The sequence below is a fragment of the Macrotis lagotis genome, chromosome 4 (assembly GCF_037893015.1).
Source record: "Macrotis lagotis isolate mMagLag1 chromosome 4, bilby.v1.9.chrom.fasta, whole genome shotgun sequence".
Lineage (NCBI taxonomy): Eukaryota > Metazoa > Chordata > Mammalia > Peramelemorphia > Peramelidae > Macrotis > Macrotis lagotis.
In genome coordinates this window covers 254,865,898-254,886,115 of record NC_133661.1, presented here as the reverse complement: position 1 = coordinate 254,886,115, position 20,218 = coordinate 254,865,898, and the positions used below count along the sequence as shown (strand labels likewise).

Genomic DNA, 20,218 nt, shown 5'->3' with positions numbered 1-20,218 from the left:
TTTAGAATATTTTTCCTTAAACAGCTAGGATTATTGCAAAATGGAAGCTTATATGTTGTCTTTAGGATCCTCCTAATTTTTATAGGATTAAATATAGTATATTATTATCTCAAGATCCTCTGAATTTACAATTTTAATTACTTTAACTCCTAGAACAAGCAACTGCTGATTCATGGATGAGTGAGTTCACTTTAGTGGTAAAGTTTGAGCATTGGTTGGTTTTACTTCGACTACTTTTCTAATGTACTTAAAACATTTTATTTTGAATTAAAATTTTTTGTTTGCTTGTCTGATTTTTAACTTTAAGTTTGAGATTGTTACAGTACACTTCTGTATCCTCTTTAGTGCCTGACACATAGTGAATGTTCAGTAATGTTTACTGAATTCCAAGATCTTTTTTTCTGAATTTCCTCAAACATTTTTGTAAATAAAATTAAAACTAGTAGTTACATAAAAATAGAAAAGCATATTTTAATATTTTATAGATTTTAATGGTGAATTTTGAGTATCTTTTATTAGAATAGGGAAAAAAATCAATTTCTCAACCTTAAAAAAAAATCTAATCTAGTATTATTATCTTTACATACTTTTTCTCTCCCTTTTCGACTTTTCTTCCTGTTCTTTCTCCTGTTGTCTATTGAAATCTATGGTTGGCAGCTACAATTATCAAGAAATATCTCATTTAAGAGTTTATTCCATCATATTAGTCTCTAGAAATTTTTTAGTGGGAGGAGAGTACAAATTTATTATTATGACTTATGTTGTATGAATTAATTTTAGAAATATGCTATTATCATTCAAATAGCCTTCATGCTATTCCTTTCATCCCCTTATTTAAAGAATTAATTTACCTAATCATAGGAACCAAAATGCATTTGTAAGAAATTTGTTTTCCCTTTCATTTTCATAGTACTACTCTCTGATTAAGATAAATGGTATCTTCTTTAACCAGTTCTCTCACAGATTCAGCCATGTTGTTTGTCCAGGCTGCTATATCTGCCTTCTTTTCTACACCTCTAAACCCCTTTTTGGGAAGTGCAATATTCATTACTTCATATGTTCGACCAGTCAAATTCTGGGAGAGAGACTACAAGTAAGCAAAATTAAATTATTTAAAATTCTTTAAAAAAAAATTTAATAGTGAATGAGCACTGTCATAATATTATAAACATTTAAAAATCAAAGTAGCTTATAGAGCTGATTTACTTTTTTTTCCTTTATAGCTAAAGCATAACTATTTTGTTAGTGTTAATAGTATTTGTATTCTGTTGCATCACTATGGGCAGCATTGTTAGAGTGGAGTTTTTTTTTGCAGGAAAGCTTGATAGCAATTCAGATATGTTTACAGTCATAAGGCTATAAATCCAGAACTGGAAAGAAGCTGAGAAGTTATTTAATACATGTGAAGAAATTGAGGTTCTTGACTTGCTTCATGTTATTAAAGTAGTAAGCAACAGAGGTTGAAAATAAGTCATGTTCACTGACTCCAGAACTTGTGTTCTTGTATACTAAACCACAATTAGAAGTTATGAAAGTAATAACTTGCATGTTACAAAGACCTTACCTTTCATGTTATGCCAATGTGTCGATTTCAACTGATGTTCCATAGTGGTTAATTATTGAACAGAAATAAAAATTATTTTCTCCTTTATAAAGTTTAATGTCAGATGTTCATAGGAGAATTTATTTTGGTTGAACAGACAATAGATCTTAATCCGTCATAAAAGAATTTAGAACTTAATGAATGTTTTCCTCTAACTTGCACATTGTGCCGGGGAAAGCAGGAAGAACTAAATGTAAACTTTCAAAGATGCCAAGTGTATAGTAGTTGAAAATCTAGAAGGAACTATATCTTTTACTTTGTGCTAGCCTCACAAATATCAAGATGTCATTTTTAAGCTCTTTATCCATTCATAGAAATACATAATTTAAAAATTACATCAGTATTTTTTAAAATGTCTAGCATATGTTGTTATTACCTTTAGGCAGATAGCTGTTACATTTTGTAAAACTTGCCTTAGATATTAATTTTTCTGTAAATTTTCATAGAATTGTGTCTTTCTTCTCTTCATTCTTCCATTTATATCCCCCATTTTCAGTTTTATTTTTTCTTACATACATAGTATAATAAAATCTATTAAGAAATTTTTGTTTTATTTTCTTTAGCACAAAGCGTGTCGATCATTCAAACACCCGATTGGCTTCTCAGCTTGATAGAAACCCAGGTAATAGCACTAATTTCTTATTGAAATTAAATGAACTTTGTGTATCTGAGATAGAAAGTAAATCATTTTAGGAAACCAAATAGATGATGATAAGAATATCTTTATTTTCTGTAAGCTGGAAAAAAAATAGCTACCTTTGGATTTGCTTGGAAATTTTGACCTGCTCCATTTCTGACATAGGCCCATTTACCCTTCCTTACGCATCCTGGTATACCCCCCATTTTGGGGCAGCTCCAATGTATTGGTGCTGGATTTAAAAGATACAACCAATTGACTTAACCAAGTCAAAACTTCTGAACTCAACTGATACAAAAGCTTCACAGAATACTGGTGTGAGCCTCTATGTCTGACCCACTTAATCAATTACTTTTATTCTTTCTTCATTTGAAAAAATCCCATCCTCTTTTATATTTCTTTGTGAAAGAAATTAGTACTCATAGGAAGACTCTTTTCTTTGAAAATTTAGTTGAATTTAAGTTCTTTCTTTAGTCAGAGCCCAAAAATTCATCTTTGCATCCAAGCCCACGTGGATTTTTCCTTTTCCCATAATTCATATGTGTTTTAAACCTACACCTTTTTTGTTGACGATTTTATTTTATTTTATTTTTCCAATTACATGCAAAGATAGTTTTCAACAGTCATCTTTTTGTAAATTTTTGAGTTCCACATTCTTCTTCTGCCCTCCCTTCCCTCACCCCCTCCCCATGGCAGTGAGTAATCTGATATAGGTTGTATATGTTTAACATATTTCCATTTTTAGTCATGTTATGAAAGAAGAATTATAATGAAGGGGGGAAAACCCATGAGAAAAAAAAAGAAAAAGCATAAAAGAACTTTAAAAAAGTGAATTTAGTATGCTTTGCTCTGCATTCAGACTCTAGTTTTTTCTCTTGTGTGGCTGGCATTTTCCATCACAGGTCTTTTAGAATTGTCTTTTGTCACTGAGTTGCTAAGAAGAATCGAGTCCATCATAGTTGATCTTCTCACTTTGTTACTGTTAATGTATATAGTGTTCTCCTGTAAACCTCTAAATCTTTTTTTAATTTATTTATTTCAAATTTTACAATTTTTCTCCAATCTCACTTCCCTCTACCCATCCCCCACAGAAGGCAGTCTGTTAGTCTTTACAAACCTCTAAATCTTTTATACACTTCCTTTCCTAGTTTGTTTTGGCTTTTAATTCTTTATTTTGTTTTTTCCTAAATAAGGTTTTTACCCTACTGGTAGTACAGAAATGTTATTAAAATGTTATTAGTATTTTACAGTTATTTTATATTTGAAACAATGTAAAAAAAATGGAACCTAAACATTGATCAGAGAAACATGCTGTTCATTAGTCAAGAAATTAAATAGATAAATGTGAATGAATTTTACCTGACCATTTAAAATTTTCTTTTTTACAAAAATGATTATACATTGGACTTTTGTGGATTATGGATATATGGTTTCAAAACAAGAAAGGAAATTAAAGTGAGTAAGAAAGCAAATCATTGACTAAAGTAAAATTAATTATGAGTACATAAAATGGATTAGTCTTTTCAAAACAGCAGCCAGATATCACTTCACTGGAAATGAGTTTCTTTTTTATTATATATTGAATTAATACATAAAATGTAGTACATAAAGCACATGTAAAATGTAGTATGTAAAGTAATATTTCACTTAGGTTGTAAAAGTAGTAAAAATTAAGATTGGTTTTTATTTTTTAATCCCTGCAGGATCAGATGACAACAATCTGAATTCCATCTTTTATGAGCATTTAACCCGTTCCTTACAGCATAGTCTGTGTGGAGATTTGCTGCTTGGGCGATGGGGAAACTACAGTACTGGGGACTGTTTCATTCTTGCTTCTGATTATCTCAATGCACTGGTACATCTTATAGAGATAGGCAATGGTCTTGTCACTTTCCAACTGAGGGGACTTGAATTTAGAGGTAAGGTGCTTCTTAGTTTTTTTCTAAAATTGCATCTGCCTTGATTTATATGTTTTATTTCTTGATAACCTAAATCCCAAAGTAGATGTTAATATAAAATTAAGCCTTAGCTTTTGAAATGGAAAAATGGAAAATAGAATATTAAATTTTGTTTAGTTTCATATTTAGAGAATAGTCATAAGACAAGAAGATATTTGAGCTATTTTTCCTGACATTATGATTGATTTGTGTATATTCGGGTGTAAGTTTAAATCATAAAATGCATTTTAAAAGTTTATAATAGAAATTCATTTCTGTAGTAATGCAAGGCACAAGAATAACTTCCCTATATTAATGATTCATGGTCCATCTCTCTGACACTTCATACATTGAAAGATATTGATTTGACTTGCCATATTTCCAAAATTAGGGGAAATTCCTCAACTATCCATTTATGGTCCTCTTTTTTTTTCTATATTTCAAGGCACTAATTCCACTGGTAGAGTTTCAGTCCTCTGCCTATTTTCCCATATTTGTTTCTGTAATACTGATGTTTAAATTCATCAGTCCTTTTCAGATGTTAGAATCAGATAATTCATCAATCTATTATTTATGTGTATTTTTTTGGTTCAGACCTATAATTTTATTTGTTCGAGGTGACTTCCCCCAGAAGGAAACTACTAAAACATCTGTTTTAATTTATAGTGCCTCAAGTTATCAGGAGAACTGACATGAGTTCATAGCTTCATGGTCATATTGTAATATACAAATGCACACAGACATATGTATAAACACATACATATACATGGAAAACTAAGAGCAGCCTCAGGGAATGGTGTCAGGAGCAATCTGCAGGAAAATACAGGAAAGGATGGAATCAAGAGTGCATGAAGAGGGCTTTATTTTGGTGGGAAGTGCCACCTTTTTATTAGAAAGTAGAATAAAGGAAGAAATGATGGAGGATGGTGTGAGATGAGAATGGGAGAGAACAAACTCTTGTAGATGATCATAATTTTGTTAGTGATGTATATGAATCTAGGTCCTGAACTGAGAAGAAGTTAAAGGAGCAATCAGTGAGTGTACTGTAAGTGTGGCCTGGGAATGTACTGAGCATGATTGGAGGTCCCTTAAAGTAAAGAATAAGCATAGTTATTTTGAAAGATACTGAGAATGATAGAATAATTTAAAAGATTATGATCAGAAAGAAGAAATACAGGGTTACTGAACACTGAAAGGGAACATTTGTGGGTAATGACAATATCAAAACCATCACTGTAGTTGAGGTAGAGTTGGGGAGATGTCGATCAAAGGAAAAGAGGAGATTGAGGAACTGGGACTTTGGTATATTTGTGTAGATGGTAGGAATTGCCAGGCTCAAGGGAATTACACACTCATTTAGAAAATAGGGAGAATAACCTATGTTGGTAGTTTCCAGGATCTGGGTTTTACTTGTAGGGGAAGCTACTAGATGGAATGCATATAGCATGTCCAGTGAAATAGGGTATGTGGGGAAAGTGTTGCCTCATGATTAGATCCACTGCTCAGATGTTTGGTATACCCATACAAAGTCTCTGACTTTTAGCTATTCCAAAGAAGTCATTGCCTCTAAGATGTTAAATGCATTTTAACATACAAGATGCAGTTTTACTGCATGTAACTTTTTGTGGATGATTGACCACACCTCTTAATTATGTTTCTTTTAAACTAAGACTATTAGCCTAGATTTTGGGATGAAAAGGTAAAGTGACTGAATTTTTATATAATGGAAGAAATGTAACAAAAGATCAAAGGTCTGCTGAATAAAATTCATACATAAATTGTCAGCAGTTGACTTAAATTTAATTTTTGTTAGCAGCATAAACTATATTCATTAAGGTATTATAAAATTTCAGATTTTGTGGGTTCTTTTTATTTTAACTTATTTATTTTTAGTTTTGCTCCTTGATATTTTCTATTTATTTATTTCATTTTTTCCTTTGGTAATGATTTTTTTTTAAAGGTACTTACTGCCAACAACGAGAAGTAGAAGCCATTACTGAAGGAGTTGATGAAGATGATGGCTTTTGTTGCTGTGAACCTGGTCATCTTCCCCATACGCTTTCCTTTAATGCTGCATTTAGTCAGCGATGGCTAGCTTGGGAGGTTCTTGTCACCAAGTATGTGCTGGAAGGCTACAGCATCACTGACAATAGTGCGGCTTCCATGCTGCAAGTGTTTGATCTGCGGAAAATACTCACCACATATTATGTTAAAGTAAGGGATTTGTAGAACATACTACTAAGATCTGATGGTTTAAAATATAAATGATCTCTGGTATCCCAAAGTACTTAACAAAATTTGTTTACAAAGTCACATTATTACTTTCTTTAAGGAATATTTCATTGAGGCATACAATGTTAAATAGAGGAAGTAATGATGACCATTTCTTCATATAGTTGAATTTACCAGTTTTCAGAAATATACTTGGTCTCTCATTTAGAAATCTAACAAAACTCTATTGATCAAAACAAGATAAACCTTTAGCAGTTTTTTCATGCCTTCCTAAGATAGTCTGGGTGCTTCATCAAGTACATTATAAAATCATGTGATCTATGTTGAAATGAATTTCAGATTAGTAAATTATTCCTTTTATTCCTTCTCAATTGATTCACTATTTCATTCATTCAGAAGCCATTACAAACTTCTTCAAGCCCTCCCACACCTCGTTTTTTGGAATTCAACTAAGGAACTTTACTGAGAAAATTGAGACCATTCACTGTGAGCTGTCTGTACTTTCCTAACACCACTCTGATGATGAGGTGGACTTTCTTGTCAAGGCCAACTTTTCTCTAGGGTCTGTAATCCCATCCTGCTCTTCTTTTTTCTTTATAGAAAACCTTTCCATAACCCCAAATTATCTTCAGTTTTTTCCTGTATTCTGCTTCCTTCCTTCAAATACAGTCAATTTTCTGTTCCTAAAAGATTTTTTTAAACCATCCCCACAAGCATCAAAGTAGGATTTTCAGAGTCTTTCAAATATGATAATTTGACAGCATTATTCCTATTATCTATTACTATGTTATAGTAGTTATTAAAAATAAACAAGGGTGTTTTTTTTAATCCTCTCCACCCCATGACTTTTGTGACTCTGCTTTGAAGTCAGCAAGAATTTTTTAATGCCTACCTTGTGTGAGGCAATGTGATAAGAACTGATGATAAAGAGGCAAAAAACAGTCTGTTCTCAAATTTACTCCTGTGATTATAGTTCACAAGATCTGTACAGGATACAGTCAAGATAATCTTAGATAAGTTATTAGCCTTTTAGAGACATTGGGAAAGACTTCTTGTAGAAGGAAGAACCTGAAGGAAGTCAGTGAACCAGGAGACAGAGATAGAGGGAGAACATGGGGGGCACCCAGTGAAAATGCCCAGAACTGGGAAGTAGAGTGTTATGTGCAAGAACCAGAAGCAAGGAGGCTAGTGTCACTTGTGGTAAAGTATATAAGAGTGAGAAGTATGAAGTGTCAGAGAGCTGGAAAGGTAGGAATACTACCTTTGCAGAATATATGGAGAGCAGTAAGGTGTAGGAAGATTTGGAAAGGAAAGGAAGGGGCTCATTCTTGGATTTTTTCCCTACTTTTACTATTCTTTCTCATTTTCCTTTGCTTGAATATCATACTAATATCCCAAGACTCTTTCCTGAGTCCTCTTCTGTTCTTTCTCTGTCTCTCTCTCTCTGAGTCTCAGTCTCTCTCTCTCTCTCTCTCTCTCTCTCTCTCTCTCTAGTTCTGCTTTCACAATTTCATTAGTTCCCATAGGTTCAATTATCAGTTATTATCTCTTGGTAGCATTTCTCTAAATCTATATGTCCAGCTATAATCTCCTTATTTCCAGGCCTACATCACCAACTACTTGGTTGATTCCATCTACATGATTTGTAGACACTTTAAATATATATCAAACCATCCCCCCCCCCAATCCTCCCCTCCTCCAAACTATTTCTCTTGTAACCTTGGAGCTAAACTTGAGTCTTTCCTGCATTCCCTATACCCAGCTAGCTACCTAGTCTTGTCATTTCTAACTCCTCATCACCCCTCTCATTCATCAACTTCTCTCCACTCACACAGCCTATACTGTAGTTTAAGTTCATATTGAAGTCACCTAATTAATAAGTCTCTCTGCTTCCAATCTTATCCTCTTCCTAGTCCATCTTCCTTATAGTTGCCAACTTGATATTTCTAAGACACAAATCTAGCCATGTCAATTACCTTACTAAAAATTCTTTTGCCTCTGGGAGAAATTAGAAAATCATTAGCTTGGTGTTTTAATCTCTTCATGGCATATCTCCTACTTAACTTTACAGCAGTGCTTCATATTACTCTTCCTTCATGCATTCTTAGCTCTGGTCAGACTAAACTGTTGGCTATATTCTGTCAGTGACATTTCAGCTCTTGTCACTATGCCTTTACACAGGCGTTTCCTCCTTGTCTAGAATTTACTCCTTCCTCACCTCCACTTCTTAGAATTTGGAGTGCATCCTTCAAGTCAGATTATGTTCCACCTCATACACAAAGGTCTTTAATGATCCCTTCCAGTTTTTAAGTGTTCTTTCAACCTTTTGAAATTATTTTCTGTTGTTTGATCTATTATACGTGTTGCATTTCCTCCCTTCTTCCTCTCCAAAGAATATAAGGTTTGTAATGATAGTCTTTGTATCTGCAGTGCTTAGAGAAGTACTTAGTATATGGTAGAGACTTAATATCTTAATTTTTGCATTTTTAAGGAATTTTTCTCTATGTTACTACCTTGTTATTGTTGCAATTTAGGGTATCATCTATTATGTAACAACCTCCTCCAAACTAGAAGAATGGCTGGCCAATGAGACAATGCAGGAAGGACTCCGCTTATGTGCTGATCGCAATTATGTTGATGTGGACCCAACATTTAATCCAAATATTGATGAAGATTATGACCATCGGTTAGCAGGCATATCCAGAGAAAGTTTCTGTGTTATTTACCTCAATTGGATTGAATATTGCTGTTCTCGAAGAGCAAAGGTAGGTGTGATCGTTTATCCTTTGCGTCCTCCTATCCATGTTTTTCTCCCATGTATTGTTCACCCAGATTTGTTAAATATATGTGAACTTAAGTTGGATTTAAAGCTAATTATCTTTTAGTGTATTTTCATCATGGCCCATATATTTGGTTATTATTGGAATTAAATATACTTCATGTTTATGAGGAAAGTTAGACTAACTGAGCTATTAATCTTGTTTATTTCTTGGAAGTATTTTAGTTAATAATGAAGTGCCACTCTAATGCCACTTAGTAATCCCTATTATAGTAAAAAAAATATCCTTTATTATTGGAATGAATATTTCTTTTAAGAGTTATTAGAAAAACTGATTTCAAAAACTTTCCAGTTGGTAAATTATAAGAAAATTTCTTTTAGTATTATATTTGTATAACCCTAAATGAAATCTCAGGATCCCAAAGATTACATGGTTTATGTTAATGACTCACTTTCTCTTAGGGCCAAATTTATTTTTATTAGGATTCTTATTTGAAGATGAAACCAAACAACAAATGAGAGTTTCATTTGTTATTTTACATCCCTTTCTTTCCCTTTAGCTTGAGTCGTTAGGTAATCATCTATTCGCTGACCTTTTTTTCACTTTTTCTAAAGCCACTGGATGCAGATAAGGATTCTTCCCTAGTAACTCTTTGTTATGGACTCTGTGTTCTGGGGCGAAGAGCTTTAGGTACTGCTGCCCACCATATGTCTAGGTAAGGAAATACCTCTTTTTTTTTTTTAAAGAGTCAATGATGGGATTGATTCTCTGTGAATATCATCTCTATGAAAGATATTTTAATATTTCATAGAAATCTCTTTACCATTTTTTTACTGTAATTCCAATAACTAGAAAAAGTTAATATTCGCATGACTTATAAAATTCGTACTAATGGTAATGCTTGATAAGAATTTTTAAATTAAATAATCATATTAAGGCATTTATCCAGTTCATAGTACAACATTGTAACAATGTAACAACACTATAAGACAAATTCTGATTTTTCTGAAGTAAGTATTCTCATTTTAAAATAAACTTAAATCTTCCTTTCTTATTCTTTAAGTATACTAATACCACCATTTTATCGGTAGAGATTTTTGGAATTTGGTTTACTTTGTATCTCAAAATAAAGTGAGCATTTTAATTCTTTCAAATAGCTATAAAGTTGGTATTTTAAAATGCAGGACTGATCATGTCATTCCTTTTACTCAAAAATCTTTGGTGACTCCTATCATTTCTCTGATGAAATGTGAACTTTTTCACTCTATCACTTGCTCTCCACAATTTGTCCCTCACATTTTTTCACATTTTATTTTTTTCTTCCTTTGTTTTTCTAAGTACATGTAACAGTAGTTTTCAACACTCATTTATTTATATTTTTCTCCTCCTTCCCTTCCTTCCCCCCCATTACAGAAAGCAATGTATTATCAGCTCTACGTCTATAACCATGCTAAACATAGAGCCATTATTTGTTGTGAAAAAAGAAAAAAAATTAGAAAAAGCAACGTAATTCACAAGACAACATTTTTTTTTTTAAATGAAGACAATAAACTTTGGTCTGCATTTAAACTCTACATTCCTTCTCTGGATATGGATGGTATTCTTCACAAGTCTTTTAGTATTGTCATTGATTGTTGTACTGCAGAAATAATCGAGGTCATCAGAATTGATCTTCACCGCATGTTGCCAATAGTGTGTATAGTGTTCTGGTTTTACTCACTTCACTCAGCATGAGTTCATGCAAGTTTTCATTGATATTCTGAAATCCAGTTCCTGATTTCTTAAAGAACAATAGTGTTTCATCACATTTATGTACCACAATTTGTTCAATCATTCCCCGATGGCCATCCCATAAGTTTCCAATTATTTGCCATTACAAAAAGAGCTGCTACAAATATTTTGTACATGTGAGTTCCTCACATTTTCAGACATTTCTTATAACTTGCCTTCACATACACACACTAATTTATGCTATATATTAGTCTACTTGTGGTTCCCCAAAATTGACTTGCCATCTCTCATCTGTGCTTTTGCTGAGGTTGTCCCCTATGCTTATAAAATATTCTTGTTTTGTTTTATTTATTTATTTTATTTTTAACTTTTGGAATAAAACAAGAATTTTCATAGCATATAATAAAAATATTACACATGATCTTGACTTTTCAGACTGTTAGATGTAGAAGTATATTTCTATAGTATCCTTTGCACAAAGAAATAAATTTGTTGAAATAAATTGAATATTTGCATTGAACTTACTATTCTTTACCTGAGAACATAGACATTGTTCCATAGTCCTAGAGTTTCTTCTTTTAATTTTTTAAGTCAACGACCATTGTTTATATTCCACGATTATTATTCCAAACTTTTTTCTTTCCTTCCTTACTCCTCCTTTCAGTCCTCATTCATATCCCCTATGGATCTGAATTCTACTAACATTTTTCAAGACATTTTATGCTTTTAATCTCACATAGTACTTTGTTTTCCATGTTGTAAGCATTCATTTTAGCATGTATTAATTTGTGACTATAAACTGTGTATTTCTTCCAGCACCTATCATAGTATAAAGCAAATTTTTTTAAATTATATTGAGTAATAAATTATAACATTCATGGACTTGGCTGCAGTCACTAAATATGAAATTGCAGTTCTTTTAGGCAAAAAAACCTTTATATATGTATTGACTCTTTTCATCAATTGGCAAATATTTTATTACTAAAAACAATGAATGCCTTACCCTAAAGAAAAATACAGTTACCTCTTTCACATTATTACTTTCCTCACTGTGGTTTAATATATCACATTGGTATGAGACATTAAATGGGAATTTGGGGGGAGTTTTGTGGAAGCTAAAGATGACACTTGAAGGCCAATGGATGACAGAAAAAGTTTAGAAGCTCAGACTGCATAAAATCTATGTATATAGTATTATATAATATCAACATATTTTATCTTTTAATACCATAATAATTTAGATTTCTTTGATATGAAGGGAGGGCAAAAATTTTTATGTGAATTTTTCATATCACAAGGACACCATGCCTCTAACCCGCACAATGTAGAAACGATACTTGTGTAGTTTAGGCCTAGGGCCAAACCATTTCTCCTAACAGGCTAGAGCATTTCATTTGAGCATTATCTTAATGGATATGGTCCCTGTTTTTCCTCCCTCCTCTCCACTAGGGCTTGCTCTTGCCATGCTGTCTTCTTCCTTCTTCCTTCTGTTCCCCTACTTTCCAATGTGGCAATTAGCTTATCTTTTAAATTTGTACTAAAACAAGAAAGCTGTAAGTGTACCTTGGGGCTCCTCCTTTAGTTCCTAGGCTACATAAATGCTTCCTGGAGTTAATATATAATTATTTGACTCTTCTGTTTATTTAGTTGTATTTACTTATATCAAAGATTGTGTGACTGAGTGGATAGAGCTGGCCTCAGAGAGAGGAAGACCTTGGTCCAGATCTTGTTTTGCCCCTGTCATACTATCCATATGTGAACCTAATCTAATTAACCTCTCAGTGCTTTAAACAACTTTTAAAGAATCTAAGTCTTCCCTTCTGGAGAGCTATTTGGAACTATGCCCAAAGGGCAACAAAAATGTGCATACCCTTTGACCCAGCAATACATACCACTACTGGGTCTATATCCTGAAGAGATGAAGAAAAAGGGTAAAAACATTACTTGTACAAAAATATTTATAGCAGCCCTGTTTGTGGTGGCAAAGAATCGGAAATCAAGGAAATGTCCTTCACTTGGTGAATGGCTTAGCAAACTGTGGCATATGTATGTCATGGAACACTATTGTTCTATTAGAAACCAGGAGGGACAGGATTTCATGGAAGCCTCAAGGGATTTGTATGAACTGATGCTGAGTGAGATGAGCAGAATCAGAAAAACACTGTATACCCACCCTAACAGCAACATGGGGGTGATGTTCAGCCTTGAAGGGCTCACTCATTTAATCAGTGCAACAATCGGGAGCAATTTGGGGCTGTCTGCAAAGGAGAGAGCCATCTGTATCCAGATAAGGAGCTGGGGAGTTTGAACAAAGTTCAAGGACTATTCCCTTTAATTTAGAAAAAAACAGATCTCTTATTACCTCTTAGAATTCTTGTCTCTTCTCTAAGGATATGATTTCTCTCTCATCACACCCAATTTGGATCAAGGTACAACATGGAAACAAAGTAAAGACTGACAGATTGCTTTCTGTGGGGGGGGGGGTGAGGAGAGGAGAGTAAGATTGGGGGGAAAATTGTAAAACTCAAATAATATCTTTAATAAAAATTAATTTAAAAAAGAATCTAAGTCTTAAATAATTCTTTAAAACTGTGACCAAAAAAAAAGAGTTGGTAGTTTTCCCATTTAGAGTTATTCTATATCAGTAACATCACAGGTCCAGTTTTTATTCCTGTTTCCTTACATAAATCAAATAAAACAGTAAAATCTAGCTTAAAAGGTTAGTAGCAATACCCCTCACTTCTAACTGGATTATTTGGATCAATGTCCTCACATGTAGATCATTCTTTAGTCTGCTGTTTGATTGTTTTCACATTTACTAATGTCATCTTCATCTAGGTTATTCAGAGGTATCTCTCTCTTGTTAAATAAAATTTCAACATATGGCTCTTAATCAGCAAAGCTTAGAGCCCCCACTGCTCATGTTTAATTTTGTTAATTTAATAAAACTCCTATTTTAATAGTAGTTACTTATCTTTTTATATTAAATCCTTATTCTTCTAGAATTAAATTGCTATCATAGTTAATACATTTATTACCATTACAATTTATTACCAATAAAATCAGTGATGAAAGAGATAGATAATTCTTTGCAATATTTTAGTTGTGAGAATAATCACAGTTACTACAAACCTCCCTATATCAGCAAAAGTATTATTTTCTTCCCTTCTGAAAACACAGCCCCACACCATTTAGTTCACCCAGCAAAATAAAATTTGTTTGCAAGAATCCTCTCCAGCTTCTTAGCATGATAAAAAGAAATGTCTCCATCTTCTCTTTTTCCCCTTCTAACTCTCTTCAGTTCTCACAGATCCTCACATTTTAACACTAATTTTGCATGCATTCTTCTTAAGTCCATAGGAATGAGTATCTCACAGAATTACAAAACTCTAACTCTCTCAATGAGAAAATAAGAATCTCCATAGCTTCCATAGGACTTTTAAAATAGGAATTACAGTAGGAATCAATACAGAATACTTAAAATTTCTACTATAAGATGATGTAAAAGGATTTTAAAAAAAATAACACTTATCTTTTAAAATTTGATTACCACCTTCCCCAGATCAAATGAATAGCAAAATATAAACTGGAACAAATAGCAAAATCTACTTGATTTTATTACTATATTCCTCTGTTTTATCTCCCTTTTCTTCTTTCTCCTGCCTCTTCATCTGCCTTTCTTCCCTTTATACAATGAGTTTTCATTCAGTCTGATAATTTGTTTTTATCAGTCTCTCTTTCCTCTGTCATGCTTCTTTCTCTTCTACACTTCTAATACCTTCCCACATTATTAGATCTGAAGTATCTTTTACTTTTTTGTTTTTACTGAGTACAGTTTTATAATTCCTTTTCTTAATTTAAAAATTGAGCAAGCTGAATATTTTTGTTTCTACTTCTAAGGAAGAAAAAATAAAATTGCTGTTCAGTATGTGGCCCATAAATTAATTATTTTTCCCCATGATCAATGAAAGAGAGAGAGAAAGAAATAAAGAAACTAAGAAATCAGTTATTAAGTGCCAGGCATTGTAGACACTTTACAGATACCTCATTTGATCCTCACCACAACCCTAGAAGGTAGGTGTTATTATAATACCCATTTTTTATTTGAGGAAACTGAAGCAGACTGAGGTTAACTGACTTGTCCAGCTAGTAAGTATCTGAGATCAGATTTAAATTCAAGGGCTATCAGTTAAACAAAATGATCACTGAAGCTCCTTTCAATTCTAGTATTTACATGGTGCTTTAAGTGTTATCTTAATTTGTGTTATCTTAATTTAAGTGTTATCTTAATTTGCTCCTCAAATTAAACATCCTTCATTTATTTGTCTTCCTATATTTTGTTGTTGTTTAGTCTGAAATTTCAGTCTTGTATGATTCTTCATGACACTATTTGGAGTCTTCTTAGCAAAGATACTGGAGTAGCTTACCATAGATGAGGAAACTGAGGCAAACAGAGGTTAAATGACTTTCCCAGCTAACAAGTGTCTGATGCCAGATTTGAACTCAAGTCTTCCTGACTCCAGATCTGGTACTCTATCCACTGAGCTCTCTTGCTACCCCAAGTCTTCCTATAAACTTAACTTTTATTCTATTACTTTCTATGTAAGTAATTTAAAAGAATGTAGATATGTATATTGTTTCTTCACAGATAATATTTAAAAAATAAAGTAAATAGGAAAAAAGTTCACTGTTTTAAATTATTATGCTTGATATTTTACTTCTTTTGGTCTAATCTTGATTAGTTTTAAATTGTAGACATATGTCCAATTTTTAATTTCTATGGATATGATAGAACTTTTTTCTTTCTCCAATAATCACAGTAATTTGGAATCGTTCCTGTATGGCTTACATGCCTTATTTAAGGGAGATTTCCGTATTTCTTCAATCAGAGATGAATGGATCTTTGCTGACATGGAGTTACTAAGAAAAGTGGTAGTTCCTGGAATCCGCATGTCACTTAAACTTCATCAGGTAAGAAATTTAGAAAGTTTAGTTACTCCTAACAGTTTTAAGTTAAACTCACTATATCTGCTTTCCAAATATGATATGATAAAAATGTATTCCTCGCATAACAAATTCTCCACATAGCACACCATAAAATTATTTTTATTATCAGCATTTTTCTTTTCTTACTCCAAATGATTATTGAATTTTACTGTCTTCTTTATCCCTTATCCTAAGGTATAATTGTTCCATTTTTATTGAACAAATACTTTTATAGGATATGTTGGTCTAAATTAAATGAAACATGATTTTATAAAATCATTTTTTTGAAAAAGAAAAATTTCTCATTTGTGATGGGCAATGGAAAATCTTAATGAATGGCAAAGTGTTAAGTAATAGAATACATTCTCTATAGTTTTTCTATTTTTCTTCGAGAAATAATTTGTGGCAGATGACCTGGGATCAAAGAATTCTTCAATCTCTTGCTCCCGGCTAATCTGCGATCAAGGGAACCCTTAGATCTATTACTCTAGTTCATTTGAAGGCATGCACTGTCTTCCTTGTTTATATTTGAGTGCCCAGCACTTAATCTAGGACCTGGATTATAGATCTTAATAAATGTCTTTTTTTTCCCCTTCCAGCTATTAAGTGATTAAATGTCAGCTAACTCAAATAATCTGCTCCCCGGGGTATTATAAGGTAACATTTAATTCCATGAAAAATGGAGTACAAATGAAGCTTAGAGAGATGCAGGATTCTTGGCTCACTAAGAAGGCAGGTGAAATTCAGTTTTATGCAGATAGTAACAATCCAAAATGCTTTTATGATGCCCTGAAGGCTATTTATGGCTCAAAGACTTATAGAACATCTCAACTATTCAGTGCTGATTTAGCTACATTAAATAATGATAAGGACATGATCCTAGAGAGATGGGCTGAACACTTCCATAGTGTTCTTAACAGACCAATATCAATCAATGCAGAAGCCATTGAGTGTTTACCTCAAGTTGAAGTCAGTCCATCCCTAGCTGAAGTTCCAACTGAAGAAGAGGTTTTGAATGCCATTGGGTTCCTTTCACTTGATGCTGATTCTATTCCAACTGAGATTTACAAGGTTGGGAAGTTCATTGCTCATCCAAAAGCTGACTGAAATTTTCAGGTTATATGGCATGAAGAGGTTCTCCCCCAGGAATTCAAGGATGCCCCCTTGGTCACCTCTGTAACAGTAAAAGGAATAGATTGTCCTGTGACAATCAGATATTTCTCTTTCAGTCCTTGCTGGTATGATTCCTGCCAGAGTCCTGCTCATTAGGCTGACCCTTCACCTGGACAAGGGTCACCTCCCTGAGAGCCACTGTGGCTTCAGAAAAGGTCAAGGAATGGTCGATATGGCGTTTGCTTCCTGACAACTCCAGGAAAAATGCCAAGAGCATAACAAAAGTCTGTTTACAACATGTGTAGGTCTGACCAAGGCTCTTGATAATATCAGTCATTAAGACTTTTTTGGAAAATTATGTCAAAATTTGGTTGCCTGGAGAAATTCATCACTTTTGTGTGTGTCAGTTTCATGACAATATACTTGCCCGGGCTCTGGATAGTGGACAATGCTCTCATTATTTCCTGGTGTCCAATGGAGTGAAACAAGTATGTGTCCTTGCTCCTATGTATTTTATCAGATTCCTTCACTGAGGATGAAGACAGCATTAAAACCACACTGCCAGTAAATTCTTCAACTTGAAAAGCTTACATATGCCAAGACCAAAGTGGAGAGAGTGTTGGTGCATTATCTTCTGTTTGCAAGTGATTGTATATTCAATGCAGCCTCTGAAACTGTGATGCAACAAAGCATTGATTGATTTTTCTCTGCTGCTTGTGCTAATTTTGAGATAATAGATAACATCAAGAAAACACAGGTGCTCCATCAACCAGCACCACTCTGTCCATATATGGAATTATCAATTTCAGCAAATAGAGAAGTTTTGAATATTGTGGATAAGTTCAGTTACCTTGGCAGTGTACTTTCCAGGGAAGTACATGTTGATATAAGGTTTACATATGCATTGCCAGAGCTAGCTCAGTGTTTGAGAGGCTCTGAAGAAGGTGTGGGAGAGAAGAGGTATTAGACTGACTGTCAAACTGAAAGTCTACAGAGCTGTTGTGCTGACCTCATGGCTATATGTCTATGAAATCTGGACAGTCTACCAGCGCCATGTCAGGAAACTGAATCATTCCATTTAAATTGTTTTAGGAAAATTCTGAAGATCATCTGGCAGGAGAAGATAACAGACACTGAGGCGCTTTCTAGAACTAAACTGCCAAGCATTCCAAAAAGAGCTATCTTTTTTTTAAAATTTTTTTTTTAGGTTTTTGCAAGGCAAACGGGGTTAAGTGGCTTGCCCAAGGCCACACAGCTAGGTAATTATTAAGTGTCTGCAGCCAAGTTTGAGCTCAGGTACTCCCGACTCCAGGGCCAGTGTTCTATCCATTGCACCACCTAGCTGCCCCCCAAAAAGGCTATTTTAAAGAGAACTTACACAGAATGGGTGAGTTGCTGTGAGAGTGAGGGATAGGGTTAGAGATCAGAATACCCGCACAATCTGAAAGTTTCTCTTAACTTTAGAATTGATTGTGTGGAATGGGAGACACAGGACTGCCCAGCATAGTGTGCCCTCATCAGAGAGCATGCTGTACTCTAAGAACAAGGCAAAATTGAAGCAGCTCAAAGGAAACCTTTATAGTAACCAATCACCCCAGGTGTTCACATGGGTATGTGCCCAACCTGTGGTAGAGAATTGCAAGATTATATTGGTCTGATCAGCCACAGTCAGACATACTGGTAATTTGTCTCAAACATAGTGATGTCATTTTGGTTTTCTTTGATAACCAAGGACAAGAACCAACCAACCAACTAGCCTAGCTATTCATTGAATTGCAAATTTTGTTTAAAACGTTACAAAAATATTTTGAGTAGTTTTCCTTTAACATTCTACACGGAGTAATAAAACAATGTTGATGAGGCCAAATATAAAGTATTTAAGAACCTCTAGATCAAGAAAATATATTACCAAAATAAAAATTGACACTTCTAATAATTCAATTTGACGATATTATCAGATCTGATCATAGAGACCTTGATATGACTCATTGAAATGCATCCACTGAACTCAGACTTCATTGTATCTTTATTATTCTCTTGGAATAAAGGTTAAATTGTTCATTAAATGATTTGACAAGAGATGAAGTGTTGTAGTTAAATTGTTAACTTCATTAGTTGCTATTAAATGCATTATTAAAATGAAGGACATCATAAATAAAATTTTGTGGAAAGTGGAGCATTTTTTCAGGTTACCTAATAGAGATAGGCAAAGTCCATTTGGAAATAGGTAAATTTCACCAAATAAGGCCTGTAAACAGAAAAGAAAAAATGAGATTTAAAAGATTGATGGTTAAATTAAAATATTTGGGGGGGGTTAAGGAAGTAATTTTTTTGCAGAGCTAAATTCTTTAAATACAAAGTTCTTATCAGATTATGTTATTCCTGTGAAATAACTAATGACATATTGCATATCTCAATTAGTAAGGGAAAACTTTTGAACACAGTATCTCCTAGCATCATATCTGGACTATTGTCAGTAGCCTCCTAAAATGCATTCCTTGTCTTCACTCTGTGCATACTGTGTTTCCTGAAGTGTTCTTTGAGCATGTCACTCTTTAGCTTTAGCAAAACTTCCTTTGCTATTAATACTGTTAACATTAATTAAGTCCGGACTCCTTGATGATGATGATATTTGTTCTTCATTCTTGTAGAAGATCATGTCATCAGGGAGATGATGCAGTGACAAGTACATGAATTGTATTTGAGTGGGGGCAGGAGTATGGGGGCGGGGACTGTGCTAAGTCACTAACCTCATTTTCTCCTCCAGAGCCATCTGGGTCCAGTGCCCAGATATGAGGCAGGATGACTGGAGAAGGCCCTGGATGCAAGGTAGTCAGGGTTGAGTGACTTGCCCAGGGTCACACAGCTAGTAAGAGACTGAGGCCAGATTCAAACTTCTTTCCAACTGACTCCAAGGCCAGTTCTCATTCTTGTCCTGACCTGTTTGTCCATTCTTTTCTCTCTACTCCCTGTGTATTGAGTGTCTTCCTTTAACATGCTTTATGCAATTTCACCCCTGTGTCTTTACTTATATGCTCTTCTTAGTCTTAAATGCCTTTCAGTCTGTGCTTCTTGGAACTCTTATCACGTTTGGCTAGGTGGGTCCAGGTTTTTTTTCCCCCCCAGGATAAATGAAATAAGTCTTTTAAGGTTGAAACACAGTGAATTACTTTGTGGAGTCTATACTTAGAGTCCTTTC

The 20,218-nt window shown here is 33.8% G+C and overlaps 1 protein-coding gene across 5 annotated transcripts in view; it reads left to right on the top strand.

The window, feature by feature from the left end:
- Positions 1–20,218, top strand: part of PCNX1 (pecanex 1) — a 211,748-nt gene that overhangs the window by 152,534 nt on the left and 38,996 nt on the right. For all 5 annotated transcript variants that reach the window (XM_074235828.1, XM_074235827.1, XM_074235825.1 and 2 more), the window contains 7 exons: positions 964–1,093; positions 2,167–2,225; positions 3,944–4,159; positions 6,138–6,391; positions 8,944–9,174; positions 9,804–9,904; positions 15,741–15,891. In XM_074235828.1, the coding sequence (XP_074091929.1) occupies positions 964–1,093; positions 2,167–2,225; positions 3,944–4,159; positions 6,138–6,391; positions 8,944–9,174; positions 9,804–9,904; positions 15,741–15,891 (1,142 nt within the window). The remainder of the gene's footprint in view (positions 1–963; positions 1,094–2,166; positions 2,226–3,943; positions 4,160–6,137; positions 6,392–8,943; positions 9,175–9,803; positions 9,905–15,740; positions 15,892–20,218) is intronic.